This window comes from Vanessa tameamea, chromosome 11, assembly GCF_037043105.1.
Source record: "Vanessa tameamea isolate UH-Manoa-2023 chromosome 11, ilVanTame1 primary haplotype, whole genome shotgun sequence".
NCBI lineage: Eukaryota > Metazoa > Arthropoda > Insecta > Lepidoptera > Nymphalidae > Vanessa > Vanessa tameamea.
In genome coordinates, this window is record NC_087319.1 from 10995716 (window position 1) to 11017500 (window position 21785).

The following is a 21785-nucleotide window of genomic DNA, read 5'->3' on the forward strand; positions in this document are numbered from 1 at the left end:
GTACATTAATTTATATTCCAATATATTTCACATTTTATCCGCCGATTTCCACTCGTACAACCGGTATCGAAAGTGGAGCAGATGACACGTGCGGGCTTGCCGCTAATTAGCGTCAGAACACTTTTGCCGGTGACAGTGCACACGCCGCGTGAATAAGCAAGCGAAATACGAATGAGCGAGTTCGAGTAACGTAGTAGTGCGATTCACGCTCAGTCTCCGAATCACAATAAATCTGAGCCGATAAGTAGTGAGGCGGATTGTCGGCGCGGCGCGATCAAAGCGAAGGGAGGCACATGAAAGGCGCCGCCGATGTTCGCTAAGATGTTTCATTTGATACCGCGTTTCCACCACCGCCCGGCACGTCTAATTGCCCTTTGTTCCGTGACATTTTAATTAATTCGAGTTTAAATTTCAAGTGACATGACATATGACAGTGGGATGATGTAGGTCGTTTGATTCGTTGGCTTATTAACTACGTGTCAGTTAATAAGCCAACTTCACTTGACTCGGGACGAAAAATGTATAAAGCAACTCACCTTTACGTAATATTATTTATTTTCATTTTAATTTAACAAATTATGTTGGCTGTATAAATTTTATCAAAGCTATAAAACAGAAGCCAGTACATATAATCTAAATTTAAAAAAAAGTTAGTCACATACTACTATCAACTCGAAATGAAACCCTTGTAATTTATTTAAATTAAAATCATTAAAATGTATTTATAACGGACATACTTATACAACGAGATAAATTACTAGTAACTGTTGCGTATTGAGACAAGAATGTTTGTTCGTATACAGATCGTATGCAAATACATTAATTATTATGCAGGCATTAGTATAAAACTAGTTGTCATTGCATAGCTCTGATATCTAGTTTTTTTTTTTATTAATATAAGTGCCTTGTTTGTATACGCTGACAAATACTCAAAACTATTGGACATTCTGAAAATAATGGATATAACATCGTAATATTATTAAATATTAAGTAAATTTAATTAACAATAAAAATGTTTACGTATCTTGTATTGTAAATAAAAAAACATATATGATTTATACTGTAATACTGTCTGGGACCGAAAATATCCGAAACGTTAAAAATAACGTTAATCAAAACAAAAGAAAAAATACAACAGAGACACGAACAACACCTGAAAAAATATATAAATAAGTGCGTAATTCTAGGCATTTTAATACAGAAAAAATATCCTAATCTTTTAATTATTACAAAAAATAATAATAATAAAAATATCCGTTTCGGGACGCCCGGCAGATGTAAAATAACTAAATTGACGTTTACCGATAGAATTTACTATTAAAAATAAAACAATAAATAAGCACGGAGTGAAGTTACTAAAACCATACTATCTTTAATAAAAAAATTACTTTGTAAAAAATATAATGTACTTCACGCATGTGTGTGGAGAGGCACACGAGCGAGATTCATACCATTTCCCATCACATACGAAACGGATGTTTGACATAATTATAAAATATTATATTATATTCGTAGAAATGAATAACGTACCTCGTACAATGGACACATATAATCTTACATAGGTTCAAAGTCGGTAGCAGTTATTATCGCTTTATATGCATGAAGTAATAACGCTGTACCTTTGAGAGATCGTCGGCTACCGCGGTACTGCGTCAGTGGCGTCGTTTAATTAATTTGCTATAAACGATGTCGACTTGCGTTTTCGGTATTATTTACTAAGTAATTTTTTCCAACGAGTTCACACTGAACGAAATCGATCCTCTTGAATGGAATTACAAATAAAAATATACTGTGATCAGGGATAAGATTTAAACGATATTAAAATCGAAGATAAATCTATCATACATCAGTGTACCTATTTTTAGATATAATTAAAGTATAACTCTAAACTTTCATTTGGATTAGATTAAATGAATACATAAATCTAATAAATAAACCTGTTAGTCGTGACCTCTTCGCGTGAGAAATTACGTACCAATACAGAGGTCGCGATTTTAATATTTAAAATTGTCATTCGTCATTATTCTCACTTGTTAAATTTATTATATTGAGTGAGAAATGGACTTATCACTCAATATTTATGGTTATTACATGTTGATTGATGAATAGTATCTAACTACACTACATTTGGAACTAGTGCTAACATTAACATAATTGTAAGAGTTTATTCTTAATACTTTTTTTTATTTCGATAATAATAAGAATCGTAATCAAAAACAGGATCATAATTATATATTTTTAATAAGAGGTATTTGTTTAATAATTAAAAAACGTTCAAGACACTATAATATATCGAACAACTATTAAATATAAACATATGTACTTATATAAATGACAAAAAAAAATAATACAATTATTCCGGCGATTTTCTATCTAGTAATTAAATAAAAATTGATAATAGATTAAAATTGACTACGATTACAAATTTGTCCGCACGTCTTAACGTAGGCATTTAAAAAAATACCTAGTTACCTTAGTAGGGGGCAGTGGGACGCGGCAATTGTTTTTTTTTAAATGGGGTCGCGCTATGAAAAACTTTTAAAAACATTCGTCTTAGAGAAATAAGACTATGTTCTCAACGTTTATATGTAGCTATTAATATAATTAGGTGATGTAAATTATACGGTAATTTGTAAGCAATTAACTACTTGATATAGTATGTAAATGTATGCTAACATAGTCAGTTTTAATATACAATTAAAACTTCAAAGGAAACAACGCATAACATCAAACATTTCCTAAGCTACTTTTGCTCCCTTTAAGTATGCGAACTTTATTTGATTACCATTAAATTGGGGTCTAATAATGAATACGTTATCTTACAAATTAGTTAATATTTGCATTAAAATAAAATCGGTATTTTTATGCTACAGGTGGCAAACGGATAGGAAGCTCATCTGATGGAAAGTGACTACCACCGCACTATGGACATCTGCAAAACCGGGGGTCTTGCAGGTGCGTTGCCGGCCTTATGTTCTATGTATATGCTGGCTGCCAATCCCGTCATCGTTCGGTTGAAATATTAGAGACCTACTAAGTCTAAACTAAACCATCCACTCAAATACGTAAAAAATCCAATCAAATACATACAAAATATAAGAGTATCATTGAATTAGGAGCAGCCGTTTAAAAGGAATTACAAACATACGTACAAAATATTTATATGCAAAGATATACAGAAAGAGTAGCTGTCTATCCCACCTACAAATACAGGTAAAAATATACATAACAAATATGACATAATCAGTATCGTACCAAGCGATCTATCCGCCCGTTTCGCCGCACGTGCTTATTCGGGCGTTATTTCAAATATCTATTGAACTTGTGATAGATTTGTCTATTATCTACTAGTTGAAATATCAATAAATGTCTTACGTTATTTCGTAAATAAATTGAATTACATATTTCGTTTATTTATTTGCTTTTTTTAACTTAGAAATGGTAATATATATCTGAAATATATATCTCACCGGATTATGTGGGATATTTACCCTATAAATTACCTGTTAGACTGAGGCCCCTATTTGCGTTGCGTTGCGCCGTTGCAACGCCTGCTATCACGCGTCGTCGTAACGCAAGACGGCAACGCACGCCATCGCAGCGCATGTCTATATTTGACAAGCTCCGACAGCTCATCCGCTGATCCGTGTGGTATGTCACAAACGATAGATATGTAATACTACGCAGCGTTGCCGCAGCGCGGCCGCAACGCAACGCACTAACGATACCTTACTCTAACAGCCTCCCTCGGCATGGATCGCTTGTAGCTCGACGGAACGAACTACCGTAGAAGTCATTGGGGCACGGCCAAACTTGTACTGTACTTTGTGTTATTTTGAAACCTTTATACGTCATGTCAATTTAAATAAAAAGTAACAATTCGTATTGCAGTGGTCACATGAAAGTCACATATAATCCAAGATTAATAAAAGTGTTTATGTTACGTATAAATATCATGCAGGTATTACTAATAGGCTGTATATAGAAACCCTTGTATTCTTTAAATAAAGAAATAGGAAATTCGATGTTGGCACATACTTCGATTCGATTTAATCTAATCTGTTTATAAAACATTGCAAGTATGAGGTAAGTAACTGCGTATTTGCTTATGAGTTAATATATTTATTTATATGTTAACGCTAACGCCCCACGCATTTTAAGTACAACGACACATGCCATACTATCTGTTTATACTATCAATAAAATATACTAAATGTAATATTCCAAACCAACGCCGCTCTCACTTATCGAATTGCTGCCTGGAAAATTCAAATTTGGAACATAGAATTTTTCCATAAAGTATAAATAAGCAAAAATTTCATCTTTAATGAAACATGGAACTATAGTATACATCTTATGTCATTAAAAGTGGTAGTTGTCTATGGGATTACATTAATAACTATAATATAAGGTATAATGTGTATATTTGACAGTATGATTGCACATGTGTGTGTGGGGAGAATGTCGGGTGTCCTGTCAATAATAAACATGTGTATACATGTTAATTATTAGTATTAAGACATATCCGAGACCGCTTAATGTGATAATAGCCGTCATTTTCGATGGACAATTAAACATTCCTACTTTTTATTCAATAAAATTGCTCTATTGCAACTTCAGGAAAACGATAAAACACATGAATAATTATTCGAAACGTACACCATAAGCGTAACTATTTAAGGACATAAAAAATAATGACACACGTGTTTGCATTTAAAACGGCTTTATTGACACGAATAAATTAAAAAAAAAAAAAAGTAAAGTATTCAACATTGACTAAAGTCTGGCGAAACGAGCTAATTTTGAACAAAGACATATAATGTTAATATTTACATAAAATTCCGATAGGACAAAGGAATTAAACAATTTCGAAACACATGTTGGGCGCAAGTGTTGTATGTATTATATAAGGCACATATCTTTATCACAGAATACAGCAACTACCGAACAATAACGCTATATATTCAAAACAATTATCTCCATAAAAGCACTAACATTCACACTTTACTTATCAATAAAACTTAACTATTGGCTTAAATACTAGATAGACAGAAACAGCTCACTTGCATATTAATGTATCTGTATTTATTTTATTTAATAAATAAAAAAATAAACCAAATCGAAATTATTACGACGCGTTTTATATAACTGTTATAATCTCCTTTATAAATAATTATCTTTTGAGATCTTATTTTTAAAGATTTTTGCTCTTTAATAGAGATTCATAAATAAAAAAAAAAAGATATATTCTAATATATCCATAAGAATAACTACACCTAGAAGCCACCTATCAGTCTATTTTTATTGCCAGTTATTAAACGTCAAATCGACATTATTGCCACTTTAAAAAAGTCCTCGAAAAAAATCTAAGACTTATAGAACTTTAGATATATATTTTTATATATAAAAGTATGAATAATTTTCTTATAAGAGCGGACGAATGCTATATTTCGATATACAATACATTATGAGCTTATTGCTAATAGTGAATTTAAATTACACAAATTTAGTAACGCCTTATTTTTTTACGAGTATATTTTAAAATGTATATTTAAGTAGGATCCTTTTGTACTAATTTTCAGTCGCCTGATTCAAAATTAGCAAGTAAAAATCGTATAGAGTTATTCAACCAAGCGAGAAGAATTGTTTACTTGGCATTTTCTGTCTTTGTTTCTTGAGGAACTCACGTGCTTGCTTGTCGCCTTGTCTAGACTCTAAGGCTTTCATTGCATCGCCATCTGGAATAGAATCAAAACTGTGTATTTTATTTCGAAAACATTTACTTTATCCTGTTTTTTTTTCATATTGCAACTAAATTGTAAACTATTCCCAACAATTAAGCTAAAATTCAGTGTACTTGCGACATTACAATGTTGTATACATTAGAATCCAATTTTATTTAATCTATGTATTAAATATAGATCATATAAAATAAAAAAAAAATCAAATGCATGTTATGAAATTCAAAAACCGAACATGCACGATGCAAATCTACTGCAGTTTTCTTTATTATCGCAAAAATTTACAAGATTGAAATAAAATATCCCTGAAATGTGACTTTTATTACAAGTTAAAAAGCCGCCGTAGAATAGTAGAACCTCGAGATTAGTAATTACTATAAATAGTTACTGGGTTGAATGACCTGTTCGTCGTTCAAAACATTATATAACGGTATGTAATTATTTGAAAAGAATCCAAACAATTATTCCGTCACGTCTGATTCTATTGTAGCAGATGTTTTTCAATACATTAGTGAATTGTATTTGTGATCATGTAATCCATCGTAAAAAAGGAGAGACGTGCCGACAGACTACTAAAAACATTTAACGTTTATAAATTGTATTTCTACTCTTTAATATACGACCAAACAGCTCGACGTAGTATCGCCGTGTTCCAGTATGAAGGGTGAGTGAGCCAGTGTAACTCTTTAGTTTAGCACAAGAGACATAATATCCGCATTTGGCGCATTAACGATGTTATCGATGGTTACTATTTTGTACATCACCGATGTCTATGGGCGATAGTGACACTTACCATAGAGTCTATAGTCCACCAGCCAGTCCTTTTAAAATAAAAAATATTACTTTCGGTTTTACGAGCACGTTGGCTCCGAACCCTCCCCACTAGGCCAGCAAGGCCGGAATAGATCAGAACATCATCATAAATCATAAAACTCCAAACAGTGGGTACCGATGTTGCTGGGTCGCGAGAGCGGCAGATGCATCTGCGGCAGGCTGGAGATGGGCGCCGGCGTGGCGGGCACCTCGCTGAAGTGCAGGTAGGCCTCCCCCACGAACGTGTTGCTGACGCTGAACATGTCCTTGTCCTTCACCACGAGGTGCAGCAGCGCGTCCGCCGCACGCCGCTGCTCGGCCGAAAGCTGGCTGCGGGGTGGGGGGGGGGAGAACCGTCAGTACCGCAATGGTTTCGGGCCGCCTAGCGATGTAAAAAGTCGCAGGTTCGATCCTGACACCTTGGACTACTGTCGTCCCAACTCCTTACACTAAGTTTAAGTTTAATTGGAGGGGTGAAAGGAATGTTTGTAACGCATAAATAAGACATTTCTACTATAGTTTTAAAATATATATATCATTCAATACTTGCGTTAACTGTTATTCTATTATCTTAGCAAATTAACTTGATAATACTTACATTAGAAACATCTCATCATAGAGAGGGAAGAGGTTCTTGCTGTGCGTTTGAGTTTTTGGCTTTTCAACATTAGCAAACGTATCCTCAGGTAGGAGACCCACACGTACGTAGGAATCGCATAGACCTTTAAATAATAAATGGAATTAAATATCTAAGTAATAATTATATATTTTAGTTTTTTATAACATAGGCTGGCAGACAAGCGCGCCGTATTATAAAATTTTCAGGGATTTTTGGATATCATAATATGCTTTATTCACGATACTGAAATAAAAATATACTTCTCTTAAATAAGCTTTTATAAGCACTCTAGTCGCTTTGAAATATTTCCGGCAATTCAATGACATTGGTAACCATTGCTTTTGGGTTACTTAATAGTACTATATTATAAATTAATAATTTTCGATTGATTTGTTGGATAGGGCACACATGACCCCTACCCGTCTACATATTTTTACAGCGTCCTTGTTGAGCTTATAACTAACTTACAATGCTATAGATCCCAAAGACCCTAGTTCTAATCGGGCCAGTAAAAATATTGATAATTTCTGCCAAAAACAAGGAAAAACTCCCATGCTTTGAAGCGTAAAACTTTTGGTTCCTACGGCTGATTTTTCTCCTTATCTTGTAGAATTACACATGCGAACTATGAGAGTTAAAGAAAATAAAATGCACCAGTATTTGCGCAGTATTTTACTCGTTGTGGAGGACATTTAGTTTGGGAGATATTATTAATATACTTTTGTATATATAAAGTAACTTACCATTTGAATCAGTGGGCATTAGATTCCTAGCGTTCATAATTTCAATTTTTAAATTATCTTCAATGAACTGCGCTCGAACTGTCAGTAGGCCCATCTTAGGTTCAGTGACAGCTTGCTGTTCCTGCCACCTCTCTAAATGATACTGATGGATCAACTCCCTCGTCTCCATTCCGTGGATTTTCAACAAATATTCAACACGTTTCAACGTTTCCGACTCATAAATATCTTTATTGTCTTGTCTGAACGAACGAATCATTATTTTCAGACACTCGTGAAGATTGGAAAAGAATGATGGCGGACGACGTTTCTGTAAAAAACCCATTTTGATGTCAGATATTTTTGTCTTTTGGAAGATATTTCCCATAACCACAATAATATGATACCATAACCGTGAAATTCAGTTATATAAATATATTTCATCAAAAAAGTTTTTCTTTTGTCGTATGAGAGTGAGAATAATGATGTCTAAATATTTTTATAACTGGATGTGTCACTGTTCATGCACATGTAGGCGAAAGTATATCTAGATATTTCAATTGACAATATATCTATGGAACATAATATTTCCATGCAAATTTCAAGCCAATCTCTTATTTACAGTCTATCATTCATTTAAAGCTTTCACTTATTTAATCTAGGAAAAAATAACCAAAGAAAGATTATTTTTTATATTAGCGCAAATAACGACTACTCGAAATATATGATGTAGTACACTATGACACAATAGAAGAGTTGCAATTTCGCTCATGTAAAAAATCATTTAAAAAGGTTTTCTTCTAAAAAATGGTGGACGTTTGGACAAGAAATGCAATTTAATTTTGAAAATCTTTCAGTCACTACGACATTATCAATTACTAGAATATTTTAAACAATATTCAATATTATATAAGAAACTCATGAAAAAAATATGCTTTAACAAATACTTTTCTCGTGTACATAATATAAACAAATTAAGAAGCGGACGATATCAGCATACATACATAACATACAATCAAATACACTTCGAAGCTCACATCACAGCATCCTGCTGCACCATTTGGATACTAATAGCATTTTCCCTGACTATCTCAACTATAAAATGTTTATTTTTGGAAAGAAAAAACATATTTCGACGTTTTATTTTGTCGAATTATTAGTGCCTACCATTTAGAAAGTATAGCCCCGGATCTAAGGTGAAATATTAAACAGACTAGGCCCCATGTTAGGACCCCTAGCATTTTAAAAAATATTAGATATTGTTTTTATTTAGCTTTAATGAATGACCCAAAATTTTCGTCCTAATATATTTCTGTTTTGAGTTTATCCAAAATAATTATTTCTATATTTTGGTTTAGTTTTGGAGTTAGATCCGGGGCTACAAAAGACAATGATTACAAAAATGCCCCTAAACTATATGTAACACATAATTTGTAAGTGTTAAAAATGTAGTATCTGTAATGCTATGAATTTTATAATATTTATTAAAATGATTTAATCTATCGAATCCCGAAATAGTTCGAGGCAGGGTCCATGCTATGTCGAACAGGCTGTAGGGCACAAACAGTAACATACACAGTGCTTTATATAATCTGTGGTTTACCGCATCCAAGATGGCGGCGGCCGATTTTGTCATACGCCTCGGGTCGATATAGCGAGTTATCTTTGCCCTTCGGTGCTATTAAACAAACACTTCTATATTACCAGCGAAAATATATAAAAAAGTAAATATCAATCACAAAATAAAATATTTTATCAAATATGTTGTGCTATCTCTACTAGTAATCGTATGCAAACTGCGTGCGACATATATGCATAGTTATTTACCCGAAAGAATAAAATGTTCGGAGATACTTTGTTTTTGCCAAAATATCTACGCCTAAAAAAGCGGATACGGGTAGCGATTTTTTCTTTCTACAAATTAAAGATTAATACGAGTTAGTTCAAATGATGATTAAAATACAGTCAATATAGAATATTTGAGGTCCAGTAAAGAAACTACAAAAAAAAACTGAAAAGTTAATATAATTACGTTTATTCACTTTAATTTACTTTTCATTTATTTAATCCTTATTTAATCGACAAATTAAATGTATAGATATTTTTTTGGAAAAAGAAAAGATATTAACTTTATGGTCATCACATGTATGAAAAACTGTATGTATTGATTCCTTTCTGGACCTAAATTATTATAAACAAAAAGTTAATAAATAATTAAATAATATCAATATACCAAGACTATTAGGGGTTAACATGAAATCCAGCACAAAGAAGCCATACATACCTCAAGATTAGCTTGTATTAGTTCATACAAAACTTCTCCAAGCTGTTCCCAAACTATATCCAAGGTTCTAGAGAAATTTTCATTGTTCAAATGCTGATACAAGGTATCCAAATTGGCTTCCAGGTATCTCATCACACGGTCCATGCTCGAACAGTCCTGGTGGAGTAACTCCGCACCTTCTATCAGGAAGCGCGTGATGGACGGCATCATCTGGAAAATTATTCATCACTGTCAATTTTTAACACATTTAAGAATGTATATTATATACCTATATGTTGTAAGGCTCGTTAAATCCAATGGACCATTTGAACGGGTTGAATTTTACTTGAATATTTACGTGCAAGTTATAGACATTTTAATAACATTTCTGCTAATTATTTATTTGCTCTTTTAAGTTCATATATTAAGTGTTTACCTTCGTCTAATTCACCATAGAATTTTACATAAACAAGGTATTGAATTTTTATTACAAACACAAGGAGAGGCTTCAAGGAATTGTTAATATACACATGTTCTCCCCCCCCCCCCCCACTTTTTTAGTTTTAAATGTTAATTAGTATTAAAGGATTTTATACAAGTGAAAATGTGAACCACTCAATGTATAAAGATTAATGTTATAAATAAATTTACCTTTTTGATCATAATCTCCAGCAAATCTACGATTTTATTCTTAACCGTATCGATAGCGTTCGCGATGACGTTCTCCAGTGTCTCCTTGCACCTGGATAATATTTTATTATTATATTCACGTGTCGAGTCGAGGTAGCCCATTGGTTAGAACACAGGGCTCCAAAACCGGAGACTTATAACTCATCTCGTGCTTGGTTCGTTTGTAAAAACATCGTAAGGTATCCTGTATTTATCAGATGTAATTCTGCTGCTATATGTATATCGAATGAGATATCACCAGCAAACAATACCGATGTGCTTTGTTTCGTACAAAACAGGGAAAGTAAACAGTTCATTTATGTATATGAGGAATAGAAAAGATCCGAGAATTGATCCTTGAGGAATCCCATAACGACTGCGACCACGGATCATTTTGATTTAACGTCACCCTCTCAATTATATTGTTAAGAATATAGAAGTCAAAAGGCTTAGCACCACTAATTCCATAGCGACATACTTTTGTGATCGGTTTTATGCTACACATAATCGAAGGCTTCGGATAAGTCACAGCAAATCCCTAAGATTTTAGATAAGCGTATAACCCTATATAACATAACATAACAGGAAGTCCTCGCACCTCTGCGCCTCGAGCGGCGAGCGCGCCTCGCACATGCGGCGAATGATGGCGTCCATGTCGAGCTCCTGCACGAAGGGCGGCAGGCTCTGGCGCACGTAGTCGATGTTGTTGATGGCCACGCACCACTCCGTCGTCACCTCGAAGCGCGACTCGAAGGGCGACCCCGCGCCCCCCGCGCCCCCCGCGGCCCCCGCGCCGCCCACGCGCGCCGACATGCGGTCCGAGTAGAACACGCAGCAGCGGCAGATGTCCTGCGCAGGCAACCGTTACAGCCGCTCGACCCTCATATATGTTGAGCGCCGTGAGAGCGATAACAGCTCTCGAGCTAAATCTTTTATCAGCTCTGGCAAACTCGAGGGGTAAGGTAATGACGTTCAGCAGATCACGTCTATGTGGATATTTATGTTAATTTCAACTGTAGGAATTATTTCGTTCGATTGTAATTTAAAAATTTTACCTGTACTCATTATACGAATTGAATAATAATCTTAGTACTAAAAAAAGTGTTTATACAGCGTTATTGGTAATTCCCGTTAGGAGGTGATTGGGGTGACTATTTGCGATAATTTTAACCCCAATATGCATGATGCAAAAGTGAACCATTTTTGAGTTATCACGTTTTTTAGTTTCACCACTGACACGACAATACTAAGTATTGCTGTTTGGTGATAGAATTATGAATGAGTGGTACCTACCCAAACGGGCTTGCAAAACCTTACTATCAAGTAAAATAGCCATACAACACTTACATCAATAATTTTAGCGACAAAAGTGTAACATCCCTCGACGTCCGGCCACGCGAGTTGCTGCCAGAATATCTTGATCTGGTAGAATATCGCTAAGGTGTCCACTCCAGAGCTGCTGTATTTTACATTAGAATCGACAGGCACTAAGTTATCCAATTCAACGGCTTTTTCAATACGAGTGAGAGCTTTGTACGCCGCTATATCCAGCCATTGAGCGACTCCTCCGAAAAACCAACCGTGAAATTTAGAAATACTGTAGGAATTCCAGTCCGTCTCATTCAAACCTTGGCCCAACCTGCAAAGGACAATAATAACATATTAGTAATTTATTCAAACCTACATTTTAAACTTTCGCATAAATAGTTTTAAGTCTCATCTATTTCTATAGTATTAAATAAAGCCGAGGTGAAGTAGAAAACAAAAATGTTTGTTGGTTTGATCGAATATTGATATTTCAAACGTTATTTCATCCCAAGTGACTCACCCCAAAACTGGCTGTATTTTTTTTTTACTTATACTATTCAGAAACCTCTAATTAAAATTTAGATAATGTAAAACTAATTTAAAAACTGATTTCTATGAAGAATTTGTAAAACGATTCTCAATAAAGCTTTTGTCACCTACTCCAAGTGTTTCAAGTTAAATTAAATATTATTTGTCGTCTAATTGCTTTTAACCAACATTGAAATGATTTACTTGATGTAATTACAAAGATCAATAAATATTGTAAAATGAATGTGCCATGAAAATTTAAACTTACGTCAAAAATCTCTGCAACGCAAGATATAGTTCGAACAGCGTGGTTCCCATCGCCAACGGTTCGGTACCAACATCTGGTGCCCCCAAACCAGTTTCCCCATTGATGCCGCCCGCTAAATGTACGCTATTCGTTGAGCCTTCGCTATACCGTAGTCGCTTTAAACTCTTGCAAACTTGTATCACTTCTGGTTCCACCAACGAAGCTATCTTATCTTCATAAACACCATACAGAGTTTTCGAATAAGGAAAACTCATGACTCTGTGAACGGAATAAAAACAAATTACATGTTTGTCGGAAAATTTGGGCGAACTTTTTGGAATAAGATACTCACTCAACAAAAACTCTGTCGAAGTATTCGACAGCTCTTTGGAGATCAGATCTAACCAATTGTATGACTCTGATCAGGTGCTGCAGCCTCGACTCTTCAGTCTTATCTTTGCATTCGTTGTTGTCCAGAATGTGAACGAACCAGTCTGACGCACCTTGTATAGCAGCCTGGTTCAATACTTCCTGAATCGTTAGCTTGCTCCCATCGTCTTTATCTCTCAACCAACCGTATAAGTTCACGGGGAACAAATCTATTGACTCTGGCAAATCTAACGCCGACACCTTATAAAGTATCTTCAAAACTTCCCTGAGAGTTTTCATGACGGTCTTATCGCCCGCAGTCTTCTTCCTCAATTTTCTGATATGGCTGAAACATGTCGGAAGCAACTTTTTTGCTCCATCCCAGAAGAGCTTAACATCCTCTTCGTTCACTAGACCTGAAAACATGAAGATACTAATATTACTACAAATCTTGGTGCATTCTAAAATATATAATCATCTTTAAGAGAACTATGTATAACAAAATAAATCAGGCCGGTCAGGATATTGAAAGCAATTAAAGAAAACCAGTAAATAGATGTTATGGTCTAAAATAAACACAAAAAAACTATATACGTTTTATGTGATAAAAGAAAGTACCCACCAGATTGCAAGGGCTTGGTGAGTTTATCGAGCAGGCAATTGAAGAGGGCGAAGCTCAGCGGATGGTCGGTGGTGACGGCGCAGAACACGGCCCACTGCGCCAGCTGGTTGTCGAGCTGCGTGAGGCCGCTCTGCGCGGCGTGCTGCGTGAGGACGCCCTCCGCCGCCGCGCTAAAGTTGCCGCACCACCAGTAGGGGGCGACCTGGCGGGGCCGACCGATCATTACACGGTTTGGAAATTCGTAATAATTAGCTCTAGTATTCATCTAAAAACTTGAAAATCATACCAGCCATCTGTCGGTTTGGTAGTGTAAATTCTACTCAAAACCTATCTCAAACCATGAGTGTCGTATTAGTCGACTAAGATTTTTAAACCCCACTCATCAATAGATCACGTTATCCCGATCCGTATTGTGACCGGAAATTAACAAGCAGAAGCATTCTAAAGAGGAGTCAGCATGAGGCAGCCAGACTGACAGTTCGTCAAATCTACTATCGTGCGATTCACACACGGTGCCTTCCCCGAGTATAAACAAGTTTCGATATAGTACTCATGTTATAGGTTTAATTTTATTACCTTCCGATTCAGAACCACTATAAACATTCGATCGTACCAATAGTTTATTTTCGTGTACCAATTTATCTATTAAACAAAATAAACAAACCTTGGAGCTATCCAGCTCGTGAAGTAAGAGTATTCTTAATAGATGCCTGTGCTCTTGAGCTGCCACCTGCGAGTTCTTCTCTGACGAGAAATTAAAGCGCGCTTTCAGTACTCCTTGACGACGTAGTTTGCTCTTTTTACTTAAATTTAACCACATGACCATTCCACCGGCGGGAATCGACTGAAACAAACACATAATGAAATTACGAAAAGTTCTAACCCAACTATGGCTACGGCGACCCACAATTGAGTCGCTAATTACGCAGGAAAAATTATAGTACATAAGTGTATATCTCTCATCCCTTTACTAATCCATTATATTATTATATTCCTAATTATAATATATATTCCTAATCCATTAAGAAAAGCCGACATGAACAGACCCTTTTCAGGAACACGTCTTCATTTTGGGGTTAACATACTTTGTGAAAACCGGAAGAGCAGCAATACGAATTTCCTAACTCCATACGTTTGGACTCAAGAGTTATTTATGGAGCGACTTACAGGAGCGACTTATGAGTAATAAGTTACTTGCCTTTGTGCAAGCCCGTCTGAATAGGTACTGTCAGATATTCTAACGCCAAACCACAATACTTAGTATTGTTGTGTTTCAGTTTGAAGAGTAAGTGAGCCAGAACTACAGGCACAAGGGACATAACAACGAAGCTCCCAAGGTTGGTGGCGCTTTGGCGATGTATGGAATAGTTAATACTTCTTACAGCGCCTATATCCCTGGTCCATTTGCCAGCCCGCCTACCGACAGTATAAAAAAACTACTACTCTAAATGAAGATATTATTTAATATTACTTGTGGTTTCAATTTAATTCAAATCTCCAATCTGAACAGCACCGAATTTAACATCCACAATTAACTTTAACTCTTACTATAACAGTAAGAAGTTAAATTGGTATACTAAAAATTAATACTGTCATATTTAATATCCTGTAATTAAATTTCGCTAATGTTTACATTATATTCGTATATTTTTAACGTCATTCGGTTAGCTGCAACTTCGAGTATGGCGAGATATTCAAACAGTTGTTTCAAAGCCTTTTGAAATAGCAACAGCGCGTGATCGAAATCAAAACAAATTATAATAATATTAAAGCAATGTAATTTCTTATATTATGAAAAGAAACATCGTTCATTTAATCTTATCAAGTTGTATAAAACGAATTTACAAAGTAATAACGGAATATGAACCATATAAATATAATATTCTAAACTTTATTACGAAGACGCGGGTTTTCCCAATTCAGAGCTTACGTTTTAGTATGTATTCAATTCAAAAGTAATTCCCAGCAGGTTTAATAAAGTTCAAGAACATTTTTGTTTCACAGAATAATGTTAGTTTTCAAACAGGGAAAATCCCTTGTTTGATTGTATGGTGACTTATATGCAAAACTTTATTAAATAACACAAACTTGCCACACAATTTTTTGCGCCAAACAAAAAAAATTTGTGTTATTACGTTACTCTTAGAATAGTGAGTGTACCAAGTATTGCAATGAAATGTAGTTATTACAAGGAGTGTTTGATTATTTTCATGTAGATGATAATATAGACCATTTTTATGACAATAACCCTGGGGAGAGCTAATTGTAAAACAGACAGAGCACTTGTAGTAGATACCAAGATGAAAGAAGAAGTCGCTCTAGCCGCATGTTGTGCATAAATGCTACTTACAATTTCCATGTAGAACTATAAATTTATAAATATATTTTGAAAGCCATGTAAAGCTTGACGGAGACTGTAATGATTATATTCGGCTATAATTGCAAAATATTCTTACGAGGTTTTTCTTAGATAAGGTTATAAAGCGACATGAATTGAAATGAACTATTGCAAAGTTTCAAGATAATAATGGAGTCAATTTGGTGGTAAATTAAGGGAAAGGAGCGATAGACAAACTCTGCTGACTCATTTAAATATGTACTTTATCTAATAAACACAAAAACACTTACTTTGAGCGGTATATTGGCCGTCCCAATCAGTTCGTTGTCATGTTTTCCCGTAGATGCTGTAATAGCTATTTCTTTCATAAGTTTCCGAAGACCTTTAACACCTTTGACTTCAAATATCTTGGTCATTTTCTCCTTAACTGTTTCCGCAGGATCAAAATCCCTAAAACAATCCATAAGTCTACAAATTCGATAGAAAATTATAGAAGTAAAAAAAGCTATCAGAACACTTACCAAACTTCTAAACAAAGTGAATCTTCCTGAAGGTTACCTGGAATAGGTCTGAAACATACAATGATATTTACTTTTTTTTTAAATTATTAAAAACTATTTAAATAGATATGATTCTGTGAACATACATTACCAAGATTAAACATACGATCTATTCACACATAAAGGCGCTAAGAATTTTTACAGTAAAAAGAAATACAAATTCGATTATATTTATTAATGCACACCTATAATTTAAATGGAGGGGCGTCTTCGAGAAGAAGAAGAACAGACAATTTTATGCAACGTACGAACAAAATATCGAAATAATAAAATTTAAGGTTAGGTTTTAGGTGTAATAAGGTACTTACAATGAAAAATGTTCCTCCCAAACTGGATTAAGGGTGCCCGATTTGACAGACGTATTATATCTGTGAGAAGTGTTGGACATGAGGTAAATCGTAACAAAAGGATCGCTGAGACCACTTGGATCCTTTGAAACTAGATCCTTCCCTTCGATTACTTCTACGTTTAACATTAGTTCTGGCGGTTCTTTTGCCTCAGCTTGTGTTAGGAGTTCTGTGTGTTTATCGTTTGATATTTTGAATGCTTCTTGTACATAGGTCAGCATTGCTTGCTGACCCACTTCACAGCCTATGTCACATCCGCCGACATTGTGTAAAATCTCATAAAGGATCTCCAAATATAATTCATCAACCTGAAAAAATATATTTTAAGCAATACTTAATGACAATATTTTGACTTTTTAACATTGTCTATTTCAATAACATGTTGCTTTCATTTAGTTCATTATTTTCATTTCAAGGAAAGAAATATGCATCAAACAGATTCGTTAGAAATAAAACCGCCTGACCCAGTTTTGTAAATAAAACAATGCATCGATTTTCGACAGTGCTCTATTCATAGAACCACTATACGAACTATTCCCTTTTACAAAAATGCATCCCTTGCATTGAACAATAACAAATATTGAGAAAAAATGAAATAAATCATGTTACAGTAAAAATATTCTCAAAACCCATTTCCAACAGAATAAATGAAAAACAATACCCATTTCTTAAATATTAATAGTAAATTAATATCTTCAGATTTTAATGTTTTTGCTTGATTTACATCGTAGATTAAAAAAAAAACAATTCAAATACATTGAGGGCCATAATTTCGTTTCAATAACATAACTTATATATATAAATCAGTTTTACAGTAAACATACGGATGAGTCGTAGTAATATCGTAAGTTCATGAACTATTAAGGAACTGTGGTCAATTTATCCTTTTACAAAATCCCGTTTCGCACTCTACTCGATGAACCCACTGAATGAGCGCATTGTATGTCATTGTTCGTTACCAAGACACACGCGAACCAAAGTTTATGCGACCAAGTTCGAATGTCACCGCGACCGATACTACTACAATGTTTATCCTGTGTTTACATAACGGTGAGGTTACTGCGCCGTCGTGGGAAATATATTGATCTTGATTGAAAAAGCTCAGTGATGTTTTTGATTTACCGCATCGGCGGTTTATTACAAGCTGTTTTTATTTTTATTTAAATGTGCAAAGAATTAACGTGAAGGTTAGAATCGTTATTGGAAAACAAAGTTTGACTTAATAAAAAACATGTCAACTTTTGGGTTTAGTCGCGTTTAAATTTGTTTTTTTTTCCTTGTATAAAATTAAAGTCAAAAGCCAAGTTAAATCGACCTTGTGAACGCATTATTTGACAGAAAAATCTCTGTTTGAATTTGGCAAATATTTATACCAGATTGAGATAGTTACGTCTAGATATTCACGAAAAGAAGATCAAAATAAATAAATTTCGACTCAATCAATATTTGCCATTGAACACCTACCCAAAATTAAAACAGTTTTTATTTTTAACTCTGAAGTCATTTGCATGTCTTTCAATGTCTCAAAGACAAAAAAACTGTGACTAATACCATGTCAACTGGCTTCAATTTCTTTATAGTAACAAAAACGAAAACATATTTCTTTAGTCTAATAATTTACTCTAAAATCTGTCATTGTATGACTTTAAAAGGAAAAAATTCAAATATCCTGTCGATACAAAATTAAAACGATACAATTTTCTTGTTGCTAATATATTAATTGTGATGCAAATTTAAGCATTTCGATTTAACACCATTAGGTTTAAATAAACGAATGTTTTCAACGTACTGTCATTGATTGTATAAGCATGCTCGTCTGACGGTCAAGCAGTTCTTTCTTCACGCCTCTGAACTTAGTCCGCAATGTACCCATTCCATTCATGTTCACTTACTATTCACTCACTCTAACATAATATAACGTTAACACATGATACGGTTTAAGTAATATTTTAAATATACTAAAAACGTCCGAGATGAGTCCGATCGACTCGTACCTACGCTCAAGTCCGGCCGGGACTCAGGAATCGAGCCGATCTGCCGCCAGATTCTATTTTCGCAAAGCGCTACCATCGGAGACGAATGTGAACTTAACTAAATAACAAAAATTGTAGACATTTTATTTTTAATTCATCTCAATAAGATACTCAAATAATTGTCGAACAATGTCAGTGACCTTTGGCACCGATTTCATTTTAAATTTATTTTTTGATGCCATATATAACGCTTGAGTATTTTTATTACATAATTATTATTAGAGGAATATAAAAGGCTTAGTTATCTTAATCTCCTGTCTAACTAATCAATTGAGCAGCCAGCAACATCCGGCTGTATAAACGTCTTATTACTTCGCAACATTATCACTGTGCTAATGGAGAATTAGATTTATGCTTCTGATCCATTACAAAATATATAAAGCAGTACATTAGGCAAAGGTTTATGATGAATCTGGCAATAAAAATTACGAGCGCACTTGAAATTTTCAATCATAAAACTGTTTTTATATTTACAGAGCGTTTAAAAAGTTAACAAGATCTGTTGCGGTTCCAAATTTTTCATCAGTGACCAAGTATACATTATAAATACGTTTAAAAAATCTTGAAAAATAACTCTTTATCGAAGAACATTTTATCACTTTGAATTTTGACAAAAATATGTATAAAAACAAAAAAACTAATTTGGTTGAATTTAAAATATAAATAATTTCTTTGCCTTATCTCTTTGTGTCTGTAAAAAACTCACGTTCTTCCGAACGTGTTCCCTCGGCCTAAGTGGGTATAATAGAAGCATTTAGCAATCCGTTTACTCTATTGACAGTATCATAGGTTTTCCCCGCAAGGAAATAAGGAAATATTTAGTAGACAACTGGTCTGGTTAATAGAAAAAATAAATATTCATACTTAATAAACCTATACTTTCTAAGAAACGAGGAGAACTATTAAAGCAATATTTATAAAACTTATACATACATTAAAATACTTCGATGAAGGTTTTAAGTATATAATATACATATATAAAGCACCCGCTCTATAAATTGAGTATTTTTTTTAATTAAAATTTCTATTGACATAAGCGTGAGTTTGATTTTCTTAAACTTTATTATAATCCTAAAAACTAACTCAATAAGTACTCCGTTTAGACTTAAATTAAACAAATTTGAACGTTAATATTATTACTTAGCTTAGCGCTTAGAAACATGTGTGAACTAATTATACATATAACTAATATGTATATGAAATGTATTATTAACAAGGAATCAAAGTTTCGATGTTTCAAAGCGCTGAGGCGAAATCTCCCGTCGAACGATTTATTTGTTATATAAACCATGCAGTTTACATTTACTAACGGAAATTACTGTGTTAGTTATTAACAGAATTTACGGTTTCCATGGCAACGGAATTGTTTAAAAACTTTGTTTTATATCTATTTAAAAAAATAAACTTTTCAGAAATTCACACGTACCTAAGTACTAACTAACGAACTAAGCGTACATAATACCTTATTTTAACATTTTTTTTTTTTAGTTTTGTTTTTAAATGAATATTCTAAATACGAGTTATTATTATTTTTCCTGACGTTTGATCGGATGAAATTATTAAGTTTTTTAATCTACTTAAAAAACAAAAAAATGTGAACAGTGAATCGAACTATCAACTATGATTTTATTTAACGCCGTGTTTCAAAAAATATTTTATACAAATAGCAAACACATCACTTAGTTTCACAGAGAGCACGACTCGACTACAAAACGTTAAATGTTTTTTGAAATTAAAACATTTTAAAGGATCAATACTAATATTATCTCTCTTAAACCGCTGAACCGATTTAGATAAAATTTGGTATTGAGATAGTTTGAATCTCGAGGAGAGACATCACATACCTATAGGCAAATATTTATAAATTTCATATCAATGAATGGATCTATGGTAGAAATTTGACTGTAATCAATTTTAGAAAACGTTTCGAGCCATTTTACCGCTATCAAACAGAACAGAAAAAAAACGAAAGTCGATTAGCAAACAGGGTAGATTTTCAATGAATAGTATATCAAAATGCTACAAAACTATTACAAGACGTGGCTTTTGAAACTGTACAGAGTCTTCAGTGAATTTAAGATGATAAAATCCAGACCGCTTATTATCTAGACATTTCCAGATCCAATCGAATATATAATACAATATTTACAACACACTGAACGCTTATCACAACAGATGCAAGTATTATTACATCCTAGACTAGAATAGACTACAATGCACGTATTACGTTTTATAATTTAATCAAAACGGAAAGTAAACTACCTTTGTCTAATTGTTACACAATATAATGTATACGATATCGAGACGGACCAGTGATTAGAATACGTGAACATAACCGATTATTTCGGATTCAAACCCACGTAAGAACAACTGAATGTGTTTCATCGTGTTTCTTTGTGTTAATTAATCTTATTACCATATATGTGTATTCTTGTGTAAGCGACTTATGTCTTTTTGAGAATAAAATGTCTATAAACCTAATCTAATCTTATGATTAGCGATCAAGAAAATTATAGTGAAGAAAACTGCATTTCTACCCCGCTTTAACACATAAAGGCTACCCAATACAGTTCACACGCGCCACTAGATTTAAAATAAATTAAAATATA

The 21785-nt window shown here is 33.8% G+C and overlaps 1 protein-coding gene across 8 annotated transcripts in view; it reads right to left on the reverse strand.

The window, feature by feature from the left end:
* Window positions 1-4706: 4706 nt before the first annotated feature.
* Stac (staccato) overlaps window positions 4707-21785 on the reverse strand; it is a 50250-nt gene continuing 33171 nt past the window's right edge. For 4 of the 8 annotated variants that reach the window (XM_064216312.1, XM_026634060.2, XM_026634068.2 and 1 more), the window contains 17 exons: window positions 17105-17451; window positions 16758-16805; window positions 16527-16686; window positions 14563-14742; window positions 13899-14100; window positions 13260-13692; window positions 12929-13186; window positions 12172-12463; window positions 11423-11673; window positions 10807-10897; window positions 10177-10386; window positions 9720-9806; window positions 9496-9570; window positions 7917-8223; window positions 7153-7276; window positions 6691-6884; window positions 4707-5738 (listed from right to left, as the gene is read on the reverse strand). In XM_064216312.1, the coding sequence (XP_064072382.1) occupies window positions 5626-5738; window positions 6691-6884; window positions 7153-7276; window positions 7917-8223; window positions 9496-9570; window positions 9720-9806; window positions 10177-10386; window positions 10807-10897; window positions 11423-11673; window positions 12172-12463; window positions 12929-13186; window positions 13260-13692; window positions 13899-14100; window positions 14563-14742; window positions 16527-16686; window positions 16758-16805; window positions 17105-17451 (3372 nt within the window). In that variant the 3' untranslated portion in view covers window positions 4707-5625. Of the gene's footprint in view, window positions 5739-6690; window positions 6885-7152; window positions 7277-7916; window positions 8224-9495; window positions 9571-9719; window positions 9807-10176; window positions 10387-10806; window positions 10898-11422; window positions 11674-12171; window positions 12464-12928; window positions 13187-13259; window positions 13693-13898; window positions 14101-14562; window positions 14743-16526; window positions 16687-16757; window positions 16806-17104; window positions 17452-17967; window positions 18100-18932; window positions 19154-21785 lie in introns of those variants that run through there. The other 4 variants (XM_026634069.2, XM_064216313.1, XM_026634064.2 and 1 more) reach the window with 4 other exon arrangements.